This window comes from Strigops habroptila, chromosome 2, assembly GCF_004027225.2.
Source record: "Strigops habroptila isolate Jane chromosome 2, bStrHab1.2.pri, whole genome shotgun sequence".
NCBI lineage: Eukaryota > Metazoa > Chordata > Aves > Psittaciformes > Psittacidae > Strigops > Strigops habroptila.
This window is the reverse complement of record NC_044278.2, coordinates 57,529,111-57,541,885: the sequence shown is the minus strand read 5'-3', so window position 1 is coordinate 57,541,885 and position 12,775 is coordinate 57,529,111. Positions and strand designations below refer to the sequence as shown.

The 12,775-nt window shown below is 34.9% G+C and overlaps 1 protein-coding gene across 9 annotated transcripts in view; it reads left to right on the top strand.

The window, feature by feature from the left end:
- Positions 1–12,775, top strand: part of REV1 (REV1 DNA directed polymerase) — a 60,305-nt gene that overhangs the window by 24,305 nt on the left and 23,225 nt on the right. For 4 of the 9 annotated variants that reach the window (XM_030475850.1, XM_030475852.1, XM_030475853.1 and 1 more), the window contains 6 exons: positions 468–1,180; positions 2,991–3,098; positions 4,563–4,679; positions 9,447–9,579; positions 10,549–10,677; positions 11,358–11,512. In XM_030475850.1, the coding sequence (XP_030331710.1) occupies positions 468–1,180; positions 2,991–3,098; positions 4,563–4,679; positions 9,447–9,579; positions 10,549–10,677; positions 11,358–11,512 (1,355 nt within the window). Of the gene's footprint in view, positions 1–467; positions 1,181–2,990; positions 3,099–4,562; positions 4,680–7,660; positions 7,980–9,446; positions 9,580–10,548; positions 10,678–11,357; positions 11,513–12,775 lie in introns of those variants that run through there. The other 5 variants (XM_030475854.1, XM_030475855.1, XM_030475856.1 and 2 more) reach the window with 5 other exon arrangements.

Sequence of the window (12,775 nt, the reverse complement as noted above, 5' to 3'; positions counted from 1 at the left end):
TTTCTGGATATACTTTATTTTTTTCTTTTTTTGTTTGTAAGTAGATAAAGAAAATCACATCTCTTGTTGAAAAGGTAACTCCTGATGGTTTGCGTATTCCTGTACCATTTGTGCTGTCCGTGGTAGTACAGTTCTGTTAGCACATAATCATTGTAATTTGATTGGAGACTGCTGGTCAAATTAAAGGCCTCGAAAATAGCTTTTCTAATGTGAGCGTGGTATTTGGTCACTCCTGGTAGTGCTGTGTTAATGATGCACCAAATCTATGAAGTCTTTTACAGCAATACAGCATTTGTGACATTGAGAGGACATGTCTCAGAGTCTGAGATAATTGTCTTGAGAATGTAAAAACTAGTCAAGTATATACTGATAACAATTAGGAAGATAAATACTTAGCACTTGAAATGACCTGTAAATGTGTCTTTTTATATAGAATATATGGTATTAAATAATATCATTTGTTTCAGAAATCATATTAAAAAGCGTGAGATGGAAAATGAGATCACACCCAATGGAATAAGTAGCTGGAATGAAGAAGAGGAGGAAGAAATCGACGATTTGGGATTTACGGACCTGGAGCAGATCCTTCCTGGACGGAAACAAAATGGGATTCAGTCTCACAAAGACAGCACTGCCATTTTTAACGGACACACACACACTTCTACCAGTGCCTTAAAGACGCAGGATTGCTTGGTGCCCTCTGGCAACAGTGTTGCAAGTAGGTTCTCTCCAGGTCCTGTGCAGGAGGAGGGGAAGACTGAAAAAGGCATGGTTGACTTCAGAGACTGCACAACGCAGCAGTTGCAGCAAAGCAACAAAAATACAGACTTTTCGTGGAATCCACATAGGACTATGAGTAATTCATCCTCATCTTCATCTTTGCACAGTAATGCTAAAATAAATGGTGCTCACCACTCCACAGTTCAGGGGCCTTCAAGCACAAAAAGCACTTCTGTACCTACTTCTAGCAAGGCAGCTTCCTTACCTGCATCCAAACCTTCAGATTGTAGTTTTATTTCTGACTTTTATTCACGTTCAAGACTGCATCATATATCAACATGGAAGTGTGAATTGACAGAATTTGTCAACAGCCTGCAGAGAAAAAACAGCGGTGTCTTTCCAGGAAGGGAAAAATTAAAAAAATGGAAAGCAGGCAGGTCTGCACTTAAAACTGACACAGGTAGATACTTGTTTAAAAAGGTTTATGTTGAGGAGGTGCTTTCTATCTTTGTATATTAAATGTCTAAGTAGGTGAGTATTCAATATTAACATTACAGTCAGGCGGTCTGGAAAAGCTTGACACACTGAAAACTAAAGGATCCAACTGCTTTTTGTTTGTTTGGGTTTTTTAACTTAAAATGTGAATTAATGTGATATTCTGGTCTATTTAATTCCTCCTTGTAGACATAATATTCCTGACTTTACCAAGATATGTGGATTGATCAAGAGGAAAAATATATATCTAAATACACAAGTTTGTAGTTGCTGTGTGAAAATCTAAAGGGAAAAAGAAAAAAACCTTGCTACTTATAGTCCAGTGTGAAAATTTAAAAGATAAGTAACACTTGGAAGTGAACTAAAATCTAAATTTGGTAGTAAGGGTTTTATATACCTCTGGATCTGTTTAAATGGGTAGGAGTATCATATGATACTTCTGAACTTGGCTTGTGACAGAAATGTTCTATGTCATTACATCAAGGGTCAAAATGAAAAAAGTGTAATTGATGAGAGGCAAAGTGTTACAAGTACAGCTAAAGATTTTGCATCTTCAGAATGCAGTAAAGATTTGCAGAAATGCAGAAAGTAAAATGAGTAAGATTTTACAGTCTTACTTAGTTAAAAGGCTAGCTCTGTACCATCAAAGAGATTCTGACTGTGTTATGCTGTAAAAATACTCATTGTAATTATATGAAAATATACTTGATAAATTACCACATCCTAAAAAAATGTTGTTAGATAAATAAATTAACTGATCTGTGTTTATGCTAGGACACCCCAGTTACAAAACGTTAACTTACAAACTACTGTAATGTGTATTTTCTTGCATCAAAATATGGTACAAGTTAATATATTTTAATTTTCTCTTTGGCTTAGAATATTCAGATAGCTAATGACTGTGTTTCTGTTCACAAGTAGCAGCTTTTTAAGCATTAACTTGATCACTTGATTTGTGAATGTCCTTTATGAGACAGTCCTTATCTTTCAAAGAATGAGTTCAAATGGTAAATTATTAAAAACAGGGAAAAACAATCTGGTTACTCAGTAACTAAGATGTTAAGCAGAACAATTCACTTGATGTATTGAAGTATTTTTTCACTGTTACACTTTATGCATTGTTCAAATTAAGATTTTTTTTGTGTGTGTGTGTTAGATACAGCCTCCTCTGGTAGGTCAGCAATATAGGTATATGCAGACTCGAACTTCTAGAATACTTGATGCAAGTATTTCTGGTGCTTTAGGCACGTAAGTTTTTCTGTCTGGAGCTATCTCGCTTGTCTTTGTTGAATGTTTGCATGAGTGTAGGTACAGCAATGTCAAAACCCAGTTGCATGGGAGGCTTAAAACTAATTTTGGTGGGTTTCGTGAAGAATTGATGACAGTTGTTAGTGCAGCTAAACTGTTATCTTTTGGAACAGTCTTCTGATTGATGAACAAAAAAGGAGTAAAGTTGTCTGTTCCAGATGCAGTATGAACATAGGAAAATTAAATCCAGTTCCCACAACTTGCATTAATCTCCTTGGGTTGGGGGAACTCGTTAGGTAGAAGGTGTTGATTATGAGCAAATAAAATAGAAACTTTTAAGTTGATGCATTGTTTAGGCTTTGTCTACTGTTTATATTTCCATTTCTCTGAGTAAATACCTTCTGGGTGAGAAGAAACAAAAATCTTTGTAATTTAAGGTGGTTATAGTCCTTGATGACTACTGTGAGTAGTACCAAAGTATATATGAATTAGGGTTCAAGTTTTCTATTGGTGTATCTTCATACTAGGTAATGTGTCTGTTGCGAGCTCAGCCAAGCCACAGAGCTGTATAATGCACGTGGATATGGATTGCTTCTTTGTGTCTGTGGCTATCCGAAATAGACCAGATCTCAAAGGTCAGTATTTAGTTCTACATGTTGACAATTTTTTCAGTTAAGCCTTTAAAAATAAAACCAAACTTGCACATTTAACAAAATGAATTTTGGATGTTATTTTTTTTTTTCTGGCATCTTTGATAGTCAGACCATGCAACTTTTGTATTCCTGCTTACTTTCTCACAATCCAAAAGCAAGTGGAATTGAGAGCTGGAATTCTCTTTGCTGTCTCCTCCTTTCATTATCTAAAGTAAGACGAGAGAAATAAAATTTGCAGCATTCATTCTTTGTAACGTTGCACATGTCTTACTGAGACTTAAATCTACCATATTAGAAATCTGAGATCAAATTCTAGTTGTACCAAAAGTAGGTTTTGGTCACTTTCTGTTAAAAAAGAATGGGGTATCCTAATAATTTTTCTGAAGAAATGTAAGGCTGAGAATTAACCGCATATTTTTCAAGGGAAATTTGGTTTTCCTTCCCTTTTTTGTCTAAGCTCTCACACACGAAGTACTATAAGACCTAGCAGGTGAGCAAGTTAGTTGGCATTTAGAAGTCTGAGTTGTGTGATCATCCTTAGGGCATATGAAGAGTTAGTGGAGCTCCTTGGCAGGTTTTGTTGGGTTGTTGTTTTGGGTTTTTTTTTGCAAATGTACTATTGAGAAATGGACATTCTAGTTGTTCTATGCAAACACTGAACTTTGGTGATGCACCAGTCTGAAGATTTCGTGCAGGAGTGACCATCTGTCACCCAGATATCGTAGATTTTGGGAAGGAGTAAGTTGTACATACAGTTCCTTTGCTCTCTTCTGCCCACAGGCAGGAGCAACTGTATCAGAGATACTCCTGGTATGTTTGGGTCTTTAAAACTTCCAAGTTTCAAATTCCATTATTGGAATATAAAGAACCTAGCACTTTTCTGTGGATTTTTTCTGTTCCACAGAAAACTTTCTGTGCATAAATTTGCCGGAACTTCCTGTGCATAAATTAGCTTCCTGTAGAAAAACTAGGGAGGTGTTGATACTACTAAAGAGTCAAGAGTTTACTAAATATATGATTTTTTACGATTAATGAAACAAGTAGAACTGAGTGCATTGGTATGTTTACTTAAGCTAATAAACATGAGAGTATTTAAAATCAGTATGGTGTTTGATGTGTCTTAAACTAATAAATCATTAGGGCATTGGTGAAGTTTCACAGCTTCTATTTTTACTTGTTATTAAAGACAAACTAGTATGACTGTATTTCCACTGTTCATAAGCTTTTCTTCTTTACAGGTGACTGCAATTAAGACAGCAAACTCAGTCACAATGCACTCACTTTTATAGCTATTTCCTCCTTAATGCTGTAAAGAGTGTATAAGTTTGAAAAAAGTTATAAAGAAATAAAGCAGACATCTTTATGATCTGACCCTAGCTGTGCTATTATTAAAATGTAAGCTATTATAGATGTTGACTTATAAGTACATGCATTTCTTTTCTGCAGGAAAACCAGTAGCTGTTACTAGTAATAGAGGTGCAGGAAAGGCAGCACTGCGCCCTGGTGCAAACCCCCAGCTTGAACAGCAATATTACCAGAATAAGCTAATGAATGGCAAAGCAGGTACAGATAAGTCTGTTTGTTTGTTTGTCTGTACGTTCTTTTGTTATTGAAGACTTTTTCCTTATAGTCATTAATAAAGTGCACAGTGGAGAAATTCTTTTTCATGGGGGGGATTTCAGAAAAGAAGTATCTTTGGACAACACAGTTCTCTGTGGCCTCAGTAATGCCACTGTGACAACTTCTTAGTTAGCTTTTCTTAGAATGGGTGAATTATTTTAGAGTAATTTTAGGTTTTACTCACTTTCATTGAGGTTGAGTATAAGGATATCATGTTAAGTAATTATGTAAAGTAAGAACTAAATACAGGTTGTCTGGAATCACTTTGTTATGAGTAAGGCTATTGTAGAGAAGAGGTACAAAATAAATTTTAAAAGATTACTAATTTTTTTTTTTTTCTAAAAGGGTAGAAGTGATAGCACATGGCCAGTGACAAATTGATTTTTTGAAGTAGGCTTTTGAATTGCATGAGTACAATATCTGTGTACAGTGAGTTAATTTGGATGGTCCATAAAGCATTTTAAGTTTCTGGAAAGTCTGTGCAACTTCCATGAGCTCTGTCTCTCCAGTATTTTGTTTCCACAACACCAAGGCATCTGTTGTAGTTTGAGAATTCTTTACTTGCCTGCAGTAATTTAGAAGTTCGTTACTTTCTGTGTCCTTAGGTAGTAGTATATTAATGGAAACAAAACAGTTTTATTAACAAGTTTGATTATTATTACACTGACTGAACTGCATTTAGTGTGAGAAAGTATCTTGCTAGACATTGGCAACTTATTTCTCTTTTTTTTTCTCCAGCAGTCTGCGTAATCAGCTTGAAACTTCATTTTTACCATAAGGTTGGTAAAAAGTGCATACATAAGGGGCAAAGGTGAAACTCAACTTCCAAATCCAAACTGAAATGAAGTAGCAGCTGCCCTTGTATATGCACTTTTAACCAACCTTGTCGTAACAAGTACTGTTGTTATGAAGTTTACGCCTCAGAGAGTTATTTTGTTAATATGAGAGGTGGGGAAAAAAACCAGGTTGTTCTTCCATGGTGGTAACTGAAAAGTTAGTATTTAAAAAAAAAACCACAAAAAAACTCTACCCCAAAAAACCCCACCAATTAATAAATTCTGCCAGTTTTCAAAAACATTTGGAAACAAGATATTAAGGAACTGATGCCATTTTAGTTATCTTTTGCTGTAGTTTAAGACCACTTCAGAACTGAGATAGAATATATATTTGTGGATCCCACTGGCCTTTAACTTTTTAGGAACTTTTCAGGATGCTTCAGACTTAGTTTCTGCTGTGTTGTTTGCAGTACCATATACAAATGCATTACAGAGATAGCCATGGTTTTTATGGAGTTGGATTTTCTGTAGTGTAGCTCATGTATGAACTATTGGTAGTTCAGCTTTATGCAGTGACTTTTATTAGGACCTTACACTGGATAAGGGTGTGACTTAATACAATCAAGTGATGTTTGGAGAGTGAAGCAGTTAAATTACAGAAGTTTTAGCTGGTGTCTAGCATGTTCTTTGTGATTCATAAATTCAGTAGGATCTCTTCTACTATATTTATTGCTTAAGGGTACAGCAGATTTCAGCCTTGTATAACAAACTCAGTTTCGTACTTCAGCAGCTTTTTCTGGATATCCACACAGTCATTTCTATAACTTCATCCAATCTCACTGGGTTGCACACAGACAGGCAGCTAGTTCTTTCTTTCTTGATACTTAGTCTGATTGTGCAACCAATTTTTTTGGTGAAAGGATTTTTTTCCTAAGACTTTTTATAGTCTCTCTCTCATTAGCTGCAGTTCATAATGTTTTTTAGCCTCTTTATTAATTTTTATCTACATGTACAGTAGTTTTATCAACAAAAAAATACCTGTTGTTTCTGCTTGCATTCTCTCAAGTACATGCCTTGTCTTCCTTTTGGGGGGGGGAAAAACAGTTATGGTCTTAGGTGAAAAGGTGGAATTGCAGGTTAGGGTTTTCTAACATCACAGTATCTTAAAAAGTGAAGTGACACACTTCACAGCATGTGTTTAACTGTGCCATGCCACAGGTAAATATGATCTAGTACACACATGTATCACATGGAAAAGTACTTTTTCTAAAATGTCAAAACCACGGAATGCTAAATTATGCAGTTAAATATACACAATTCTATTTGGGGACATGTTAAGTAATTGAAATCAAAAGGTAGTTTGGACCAACCTTGTACGTGAGCATATTTTTACATCCATGCTTCAACATGGAACCCACTTCATTTTTTTGATGCTTCGTGCTTTCCAGGCTGTTCTCTGATTTTGCCTTCTCCAGGTCTTGCTTATTAGAAAAAAGTGTTCTAAATTGAAAACCAAAACAGACAAACAAACCCCACAACCCAAAACAAACCCAACAACATCAACAACAACAGAAAAAGAAAAAAAACCCCACCCCAAAACAAAAACCCCAAACCCTTATGAATCACTTTTGACCAAATACTGAATTCTGCTGCTTCAGCTACTTCTTTTTTTGCAAATTACTTCTTTAGTGATACTGGCTGCTGCCTTTGATCTGCATTGCTGGACAAATATCCAATGTCAATAGAATCTTGAATCTTTTATGAAATACTTTCTTTTTCTTGTTCAAATTCATCCAAAAATGTATTAACTTTTAAATTTAAAAACTCGCTATCATTCTCACCCTAAATCTCCAAATTGGAGATAACCTTTCTGGGTAGTAGAAACTACTTCTCTACATACGTGCCATCTTTAACATTCATGTTCTAAAGATAGAAGATTAACATATGTTAATCAGGATTCATAGTTTGGGGTCTCTTTTCTATGGCCAGGATGCCCAAGATGTGAATGTTTTCTAGGCTTCCTTTCCCTCAACCCTAGTATCTCCCTTTTTTCATTCTAGAGAGCAGCAGATTTTAACCATCATATTAGTCACAGATTTATTCTCAGCGATTTCTTTTTCACAGACTTGGGTCCTGGCCTCTGATTTCTCCATCCGTTGCTCCACATTCACCATGTGCCTGTCTAGTTTCCCAGCTTTTGATGAGAGGTTCTCTACCTTGCCTTCCATTGAGGACAATGTGTTCTGCATTGCCCTGAATTTCACATGAAGTGACTCCATCAGCTCATGGGGGGATCTGCTCTGCTGCGAAGTGGAAAAAGTCGGCGAGTCCAGTGAAGATAGACAAGATGACAGCATCATCTCAGGCCAGGGCACAGGGAAGGCATGGACTAAAGAAATTGTTCTTGTCATTCTTATCTTTATTTGGGGCATAATTTTGCTCTAATTTTCAATTGCAGACATCTTAGGTAACTTGCTGAGGTCATCATACATTGAAACATTTAAGACATAAAAAGGTGCACAAATTTAGCAGAAATTCTGAATAAAAGCAGTTTTTCACATGAGTCAGGTTCTACCCCTGCTGTCTCCACTCACTCATTACAACACTTTCTCTGGTCTGATAACTACTCCTATGTGTACATAGCACCATGTTTCCTTTCAGTCAAATTGTCAGTGTGTAAGTTGTTAGTACCATGAAATATAATTAGGCTTTGTGGCACGCTGAAGAAAACTCCCTGTTGATTGTATTACAAAGGTGTATGGTATTAGATAGAATACAGTAATGAAAAAGACCTATAACATACATACTAGATTTCATTTTAAGTAAATGGAAGCTTTTTTTCTGTATGATACTTTGGGGCTTTTTGATTCTGACGGGGAGTTTGAGAGGGCGTAGTAGTTGTTGCATCTAGCCGTTTTTTCAGGTGGATCTGTATTTAGATTACAGGCATGTGTCTTTCAAGGTTTACATACTGTGAAAACCCAAATAGAAAGGAATAGAAAATGCTTTATTTGATTCCAGTGTTTAGTGTTGTGGAATTCTGTTCTAGTACCTAGTGTGCAGTGGGCCTGGAGGACTCTTTTATCTCGGAGCATGCAGTAAAGTTTTGTAGAATCAGGGAAAGTCTGTCTCATTTAAGTCTGGGGTTGCAGTTTTTGATCCAAGATAAATTTATGGTGATATTTTAAAGAAGTTGACATATCCTAATAAAAGAATTATTAGGAAGTAACAACAGAAGTTTTGTCAGTTAATATCCCCATAAGAGTGTTAAAGGAAATACAAGTTTCTTGCTGATGTTCTTTAATTTGAGCTAACTAGTATTCTGATTATTTCACTTCTTAAATAACACTTTGTGGTATCTAGAGTATTAGACCAAAGTTTTAATAGGAGGTTGTAAGTATGATAAAAGGGGGGCTTGTATTCTGAGTTTAATTTCTGTGTTCTGGTGGTAGTTGTGCTTTTTGCAGAAAGGAATGTAGTCAAGCGTCATCTTGTTCAGCTAAGCAGTCGGTAAATTTTTAGTGTCTTGTATTTGTTTATAAGATATGGTTGTAACAGCTTCAAGTGTTTGATCATTTTTATTGTCATTAAAGATAACTGTGATCAGTCTTACTCTACAGTATGGTGTATGTAGTCACCAACAAGCTGCTGTCTAGTAATTTTGAGGAAAATAGAAACAGAATTTTTCTGTAGTTTAATATTCTTTTCAGTAGCATGTACAGACTTATTTGCAGAGAGAGATCACTGTGGAAAGAGGGTTCTGGTATTTTTTTTCTGGACCATGATATGAATCAATATAGTATTAAGAACCTCTTAATCAACAGATAGCAGTATAGAAATTGTATAAAATAAAATCCATAATTTTTATTTTATTCACATTCGTTCTGTTAAACTCTTAAGAAAAATAATATATATACAAATATTATTTTCCAAGCAGAAATTAGAGTACCTGACAAGCTGGACTCACCAGTCTGGGAGCATCCAGATTCCACTCACACGAATGGAGCTGACTTCAATCTCACTGTGCTGTCCATGGCTGAAATAGCTTCTTGTAGTTATGAAGCCAGGTAGGTAAAAATTAAGTATCATAAAATGTCCAAAAATAGCGGTTGTTAAGTCAGTTTCTTCAAATTTGTCTAGAGAGAATTTTTTTTTATTTTATTTTCTATGGTTTTAGAAGTTGTAATTACATATGTTGTTAGAATTTAACACAAGGTCTTTCCTGTAGATGCTGCTGCTTTTTAAACTGTTTAATAGCTCTCAACTTACATATTACTTGAAACAAAGCCTGTTAAAGAAAAACTCATGCCATTCACTGTGTTAATTGTTGATTTCATAATGTTATCTTCACTTATTTTGCATCAAAATTGCATTGTTTCATGGAATTAAGAACACTGTTACTGAAGTTTTTAGTTAAAATCAAACAGTAAGTGCGATTACTAAGCTTAAAGCTATTTCTTGCACTGATTATATTGAGCATACCCAATAACATACCTTATGAATGTTCAGAGTATGAAACAACTTGTTATAAATAAAAGCACAGTGTTGGAAATAAAATTTTCTTCCATGACAGAAATAATATCCCAGAAGTTATTCCTTCATTGGAACATTTCTCAAGCACGCTAGGATAGGCAGGCTTATATTCATATCTCAAAAAGCGAGAGTTTATTTAATACGAGAGCAGAATTTTGTAAGCTTGCACAGTGGACTGTAAGGTCTGGTTACCTTAGTCACATGAGGTATATGCATGGTTTTAATTTGAAACAGAAGGTAGCAAGTGGTGCTTTCTGGAGACTTTGTTCCCAAAGGCAGGCTGTCCATGCTGCATGCCTGAATATTACGCAGCTAATTCAGATATTCTTTTTGCAGTTATCTTTCTTACCTGTTGAGTTGCTAAATTCCTTTTTATTGATAATTAATTTTTGTGGGAAAAGACAAATACTTCATTTGGAAATGCCCCGTATTAGTTTGTGGAAAATTTGATAATGTATTAATTTGGTTTGGAGTGGTTTTTGTTTTTTATCATTTCATTTCAGACAAGTCGGCATAAAGAATGGAATGTTTTTTGGCCAAGCAAAAAAGTTGTGTCCAAATCTTCAAGCAGTTTCATATGATTTTGATGCATACAAAGAAGTTGCACGGACAGTATATGAAATATTAGCAAGGTAACACATGCTGTTTGTTTACATGATCTTTCATGGTAAGATTGTCAGGCATATGTGCCGCTGCTGAATGCCATTATTCAATTTAGTATTTTCATCTCCATGTTACTCTTCAGCTTCAACAAAGCCATTCCTATTTGAGATCTTCCTTTTGTAGTATTTTTGTTATTTTGAGCACTGTTTTTCTTCTGCATTCTTTTATCTTGAAGCCAAATCCTGTAAACAGTTGACATCTGAGTTCCAAAGGAGTCATTGCTAAATTTTTTACTGATTACACTATGAAAAGCAGATCCCTGCTTAGTAGTGAGATTCTTCCAAGAGGGTTTTTTTGAGTAACTTAAGAAAGGGTTACTGGAGTAACATCTATTAGAAACTACTTTCTGGTAGTTTCTAATGGTTTAAAATGCACTTAAACAAAATTGGAACTTTGTTACTGTAACATGAAAAATAAGTATTCAGCTCCTTCTCTAGCTGTTCCCTTAAAATCATGATGCATGTTGAAATCAGTCCTACATTAGTAATGTTACTGTAATTTGTTGTTTTAGCATTTTTAATATGTGATGTGTGATACAAACTAAGCAGGGTAATACCACCACAAAAGGAAGACTTTATTTGCTACATATTTGTTTTAACAGATGGTGAGCTGTTGCTGGTGTTTCACCTCCTTTACTTTGTGTTGATAGCTATACTCATAACATCGAAGCAGTCAGTTGTGATGAAGCACTAGTAGATATCACTGAAATCCTTACAGAGACCAGATTGACTCCTGATGAACTAGCAAATGCTATCCGCACCGAAATCAAAGCGCAAACTAAATGCACTGCTTCTGTTGGGATGGGTAAGTACCTTTTTTCATTTCTGTTTACAAGCAGCACCTGCTATTGTAAGGTCTATCAAAGCTGTGTAAGATTGCTAAAACTCTTTAGTGCTTGTGTGATATGAAATATATTGCCATCTACATTAAATTAGTGTAAATAAAAATGCAAGAAAAATCTTAAGTAGAAAGTTTTAAGCAAAAAATTGCAAAATGACACATCTTTGTTATTTGAACAGTATGCTAAAATGCCATCAGTATGATATTCTTACATTCATTTTGATGAAAGGTTACTGTATTTTTTCAATAAATGGGAAAACAAGCACAGAGTCTGTTCCTTATCAGAGATAGCAGTAAGAGTTTACACCATGGTATGATTTAACATAATTGTTAGAAGGTATTGAAAACAAAGATTTCTGTGATTTGTAGTAGGCATTGTATATGAAATGACACATCTGAAAAGACTTCCTTGATTTCTTTTCACCTAGCCCATTCCTTTCTCCTCTATTAATTAGTCACTAATTAATACTAGAGTTGAATATCTGTAGATAAATATACTGACTGTATATGCATATGAAATCCACTTGTGAGACAAGCTGAAATTCAGTACTGTAAGCAGAATTCTTCCTTCATTTCTTATAGTAGAGAGACTGTAATTCCCTGTTTGTGTCTTGTTTTGACTTGAAATACGTTTGTGATCTCTCTCATATGCTTATTTCTACTGAAGGAGCAAAATCAGTTTTTAAAGCATTATTTTTAATCTGTTATCATAGTTCTCTTACTGATTAAAAGAGACATTTTTACTATTTTTTTCTAATAATCAGTATGTATGAGATTGGAAAATAATTTTGGTATCCATTGTAGAAATTCATATGGTAGGTATATGACAAGGACTTTGTCTCTTCACTCATAATTCACTGTTAGTAAATAAGTGAGAGGCAAACAATTGTAGTTGTATTATTACATGAATGTGGAGACCTTATTTCAAAAACAGGATCTGCCAGAAACATACATCTTGCATGATTTATATGTTGCCCAATGTGAAAGTTGTATCGATGTAATAAAAAGTAAATTTGAATAGATGCTGTTATACTGTTGAGATCTCCTCTCAACACTGTTGTCTGATTAGAGACAAATTGAAGAAGGACATGCTTGTACCAGTTGAATAAATGTAATTTTTTACCGTATAGATTTTAGAGGCTAAACTAAACTGATTTAAACAATGCTGGTAAAAGATTAAACACGCATCTTGGTTTCTCATTTGTTAAGTGAGGTATTAATTTTTTC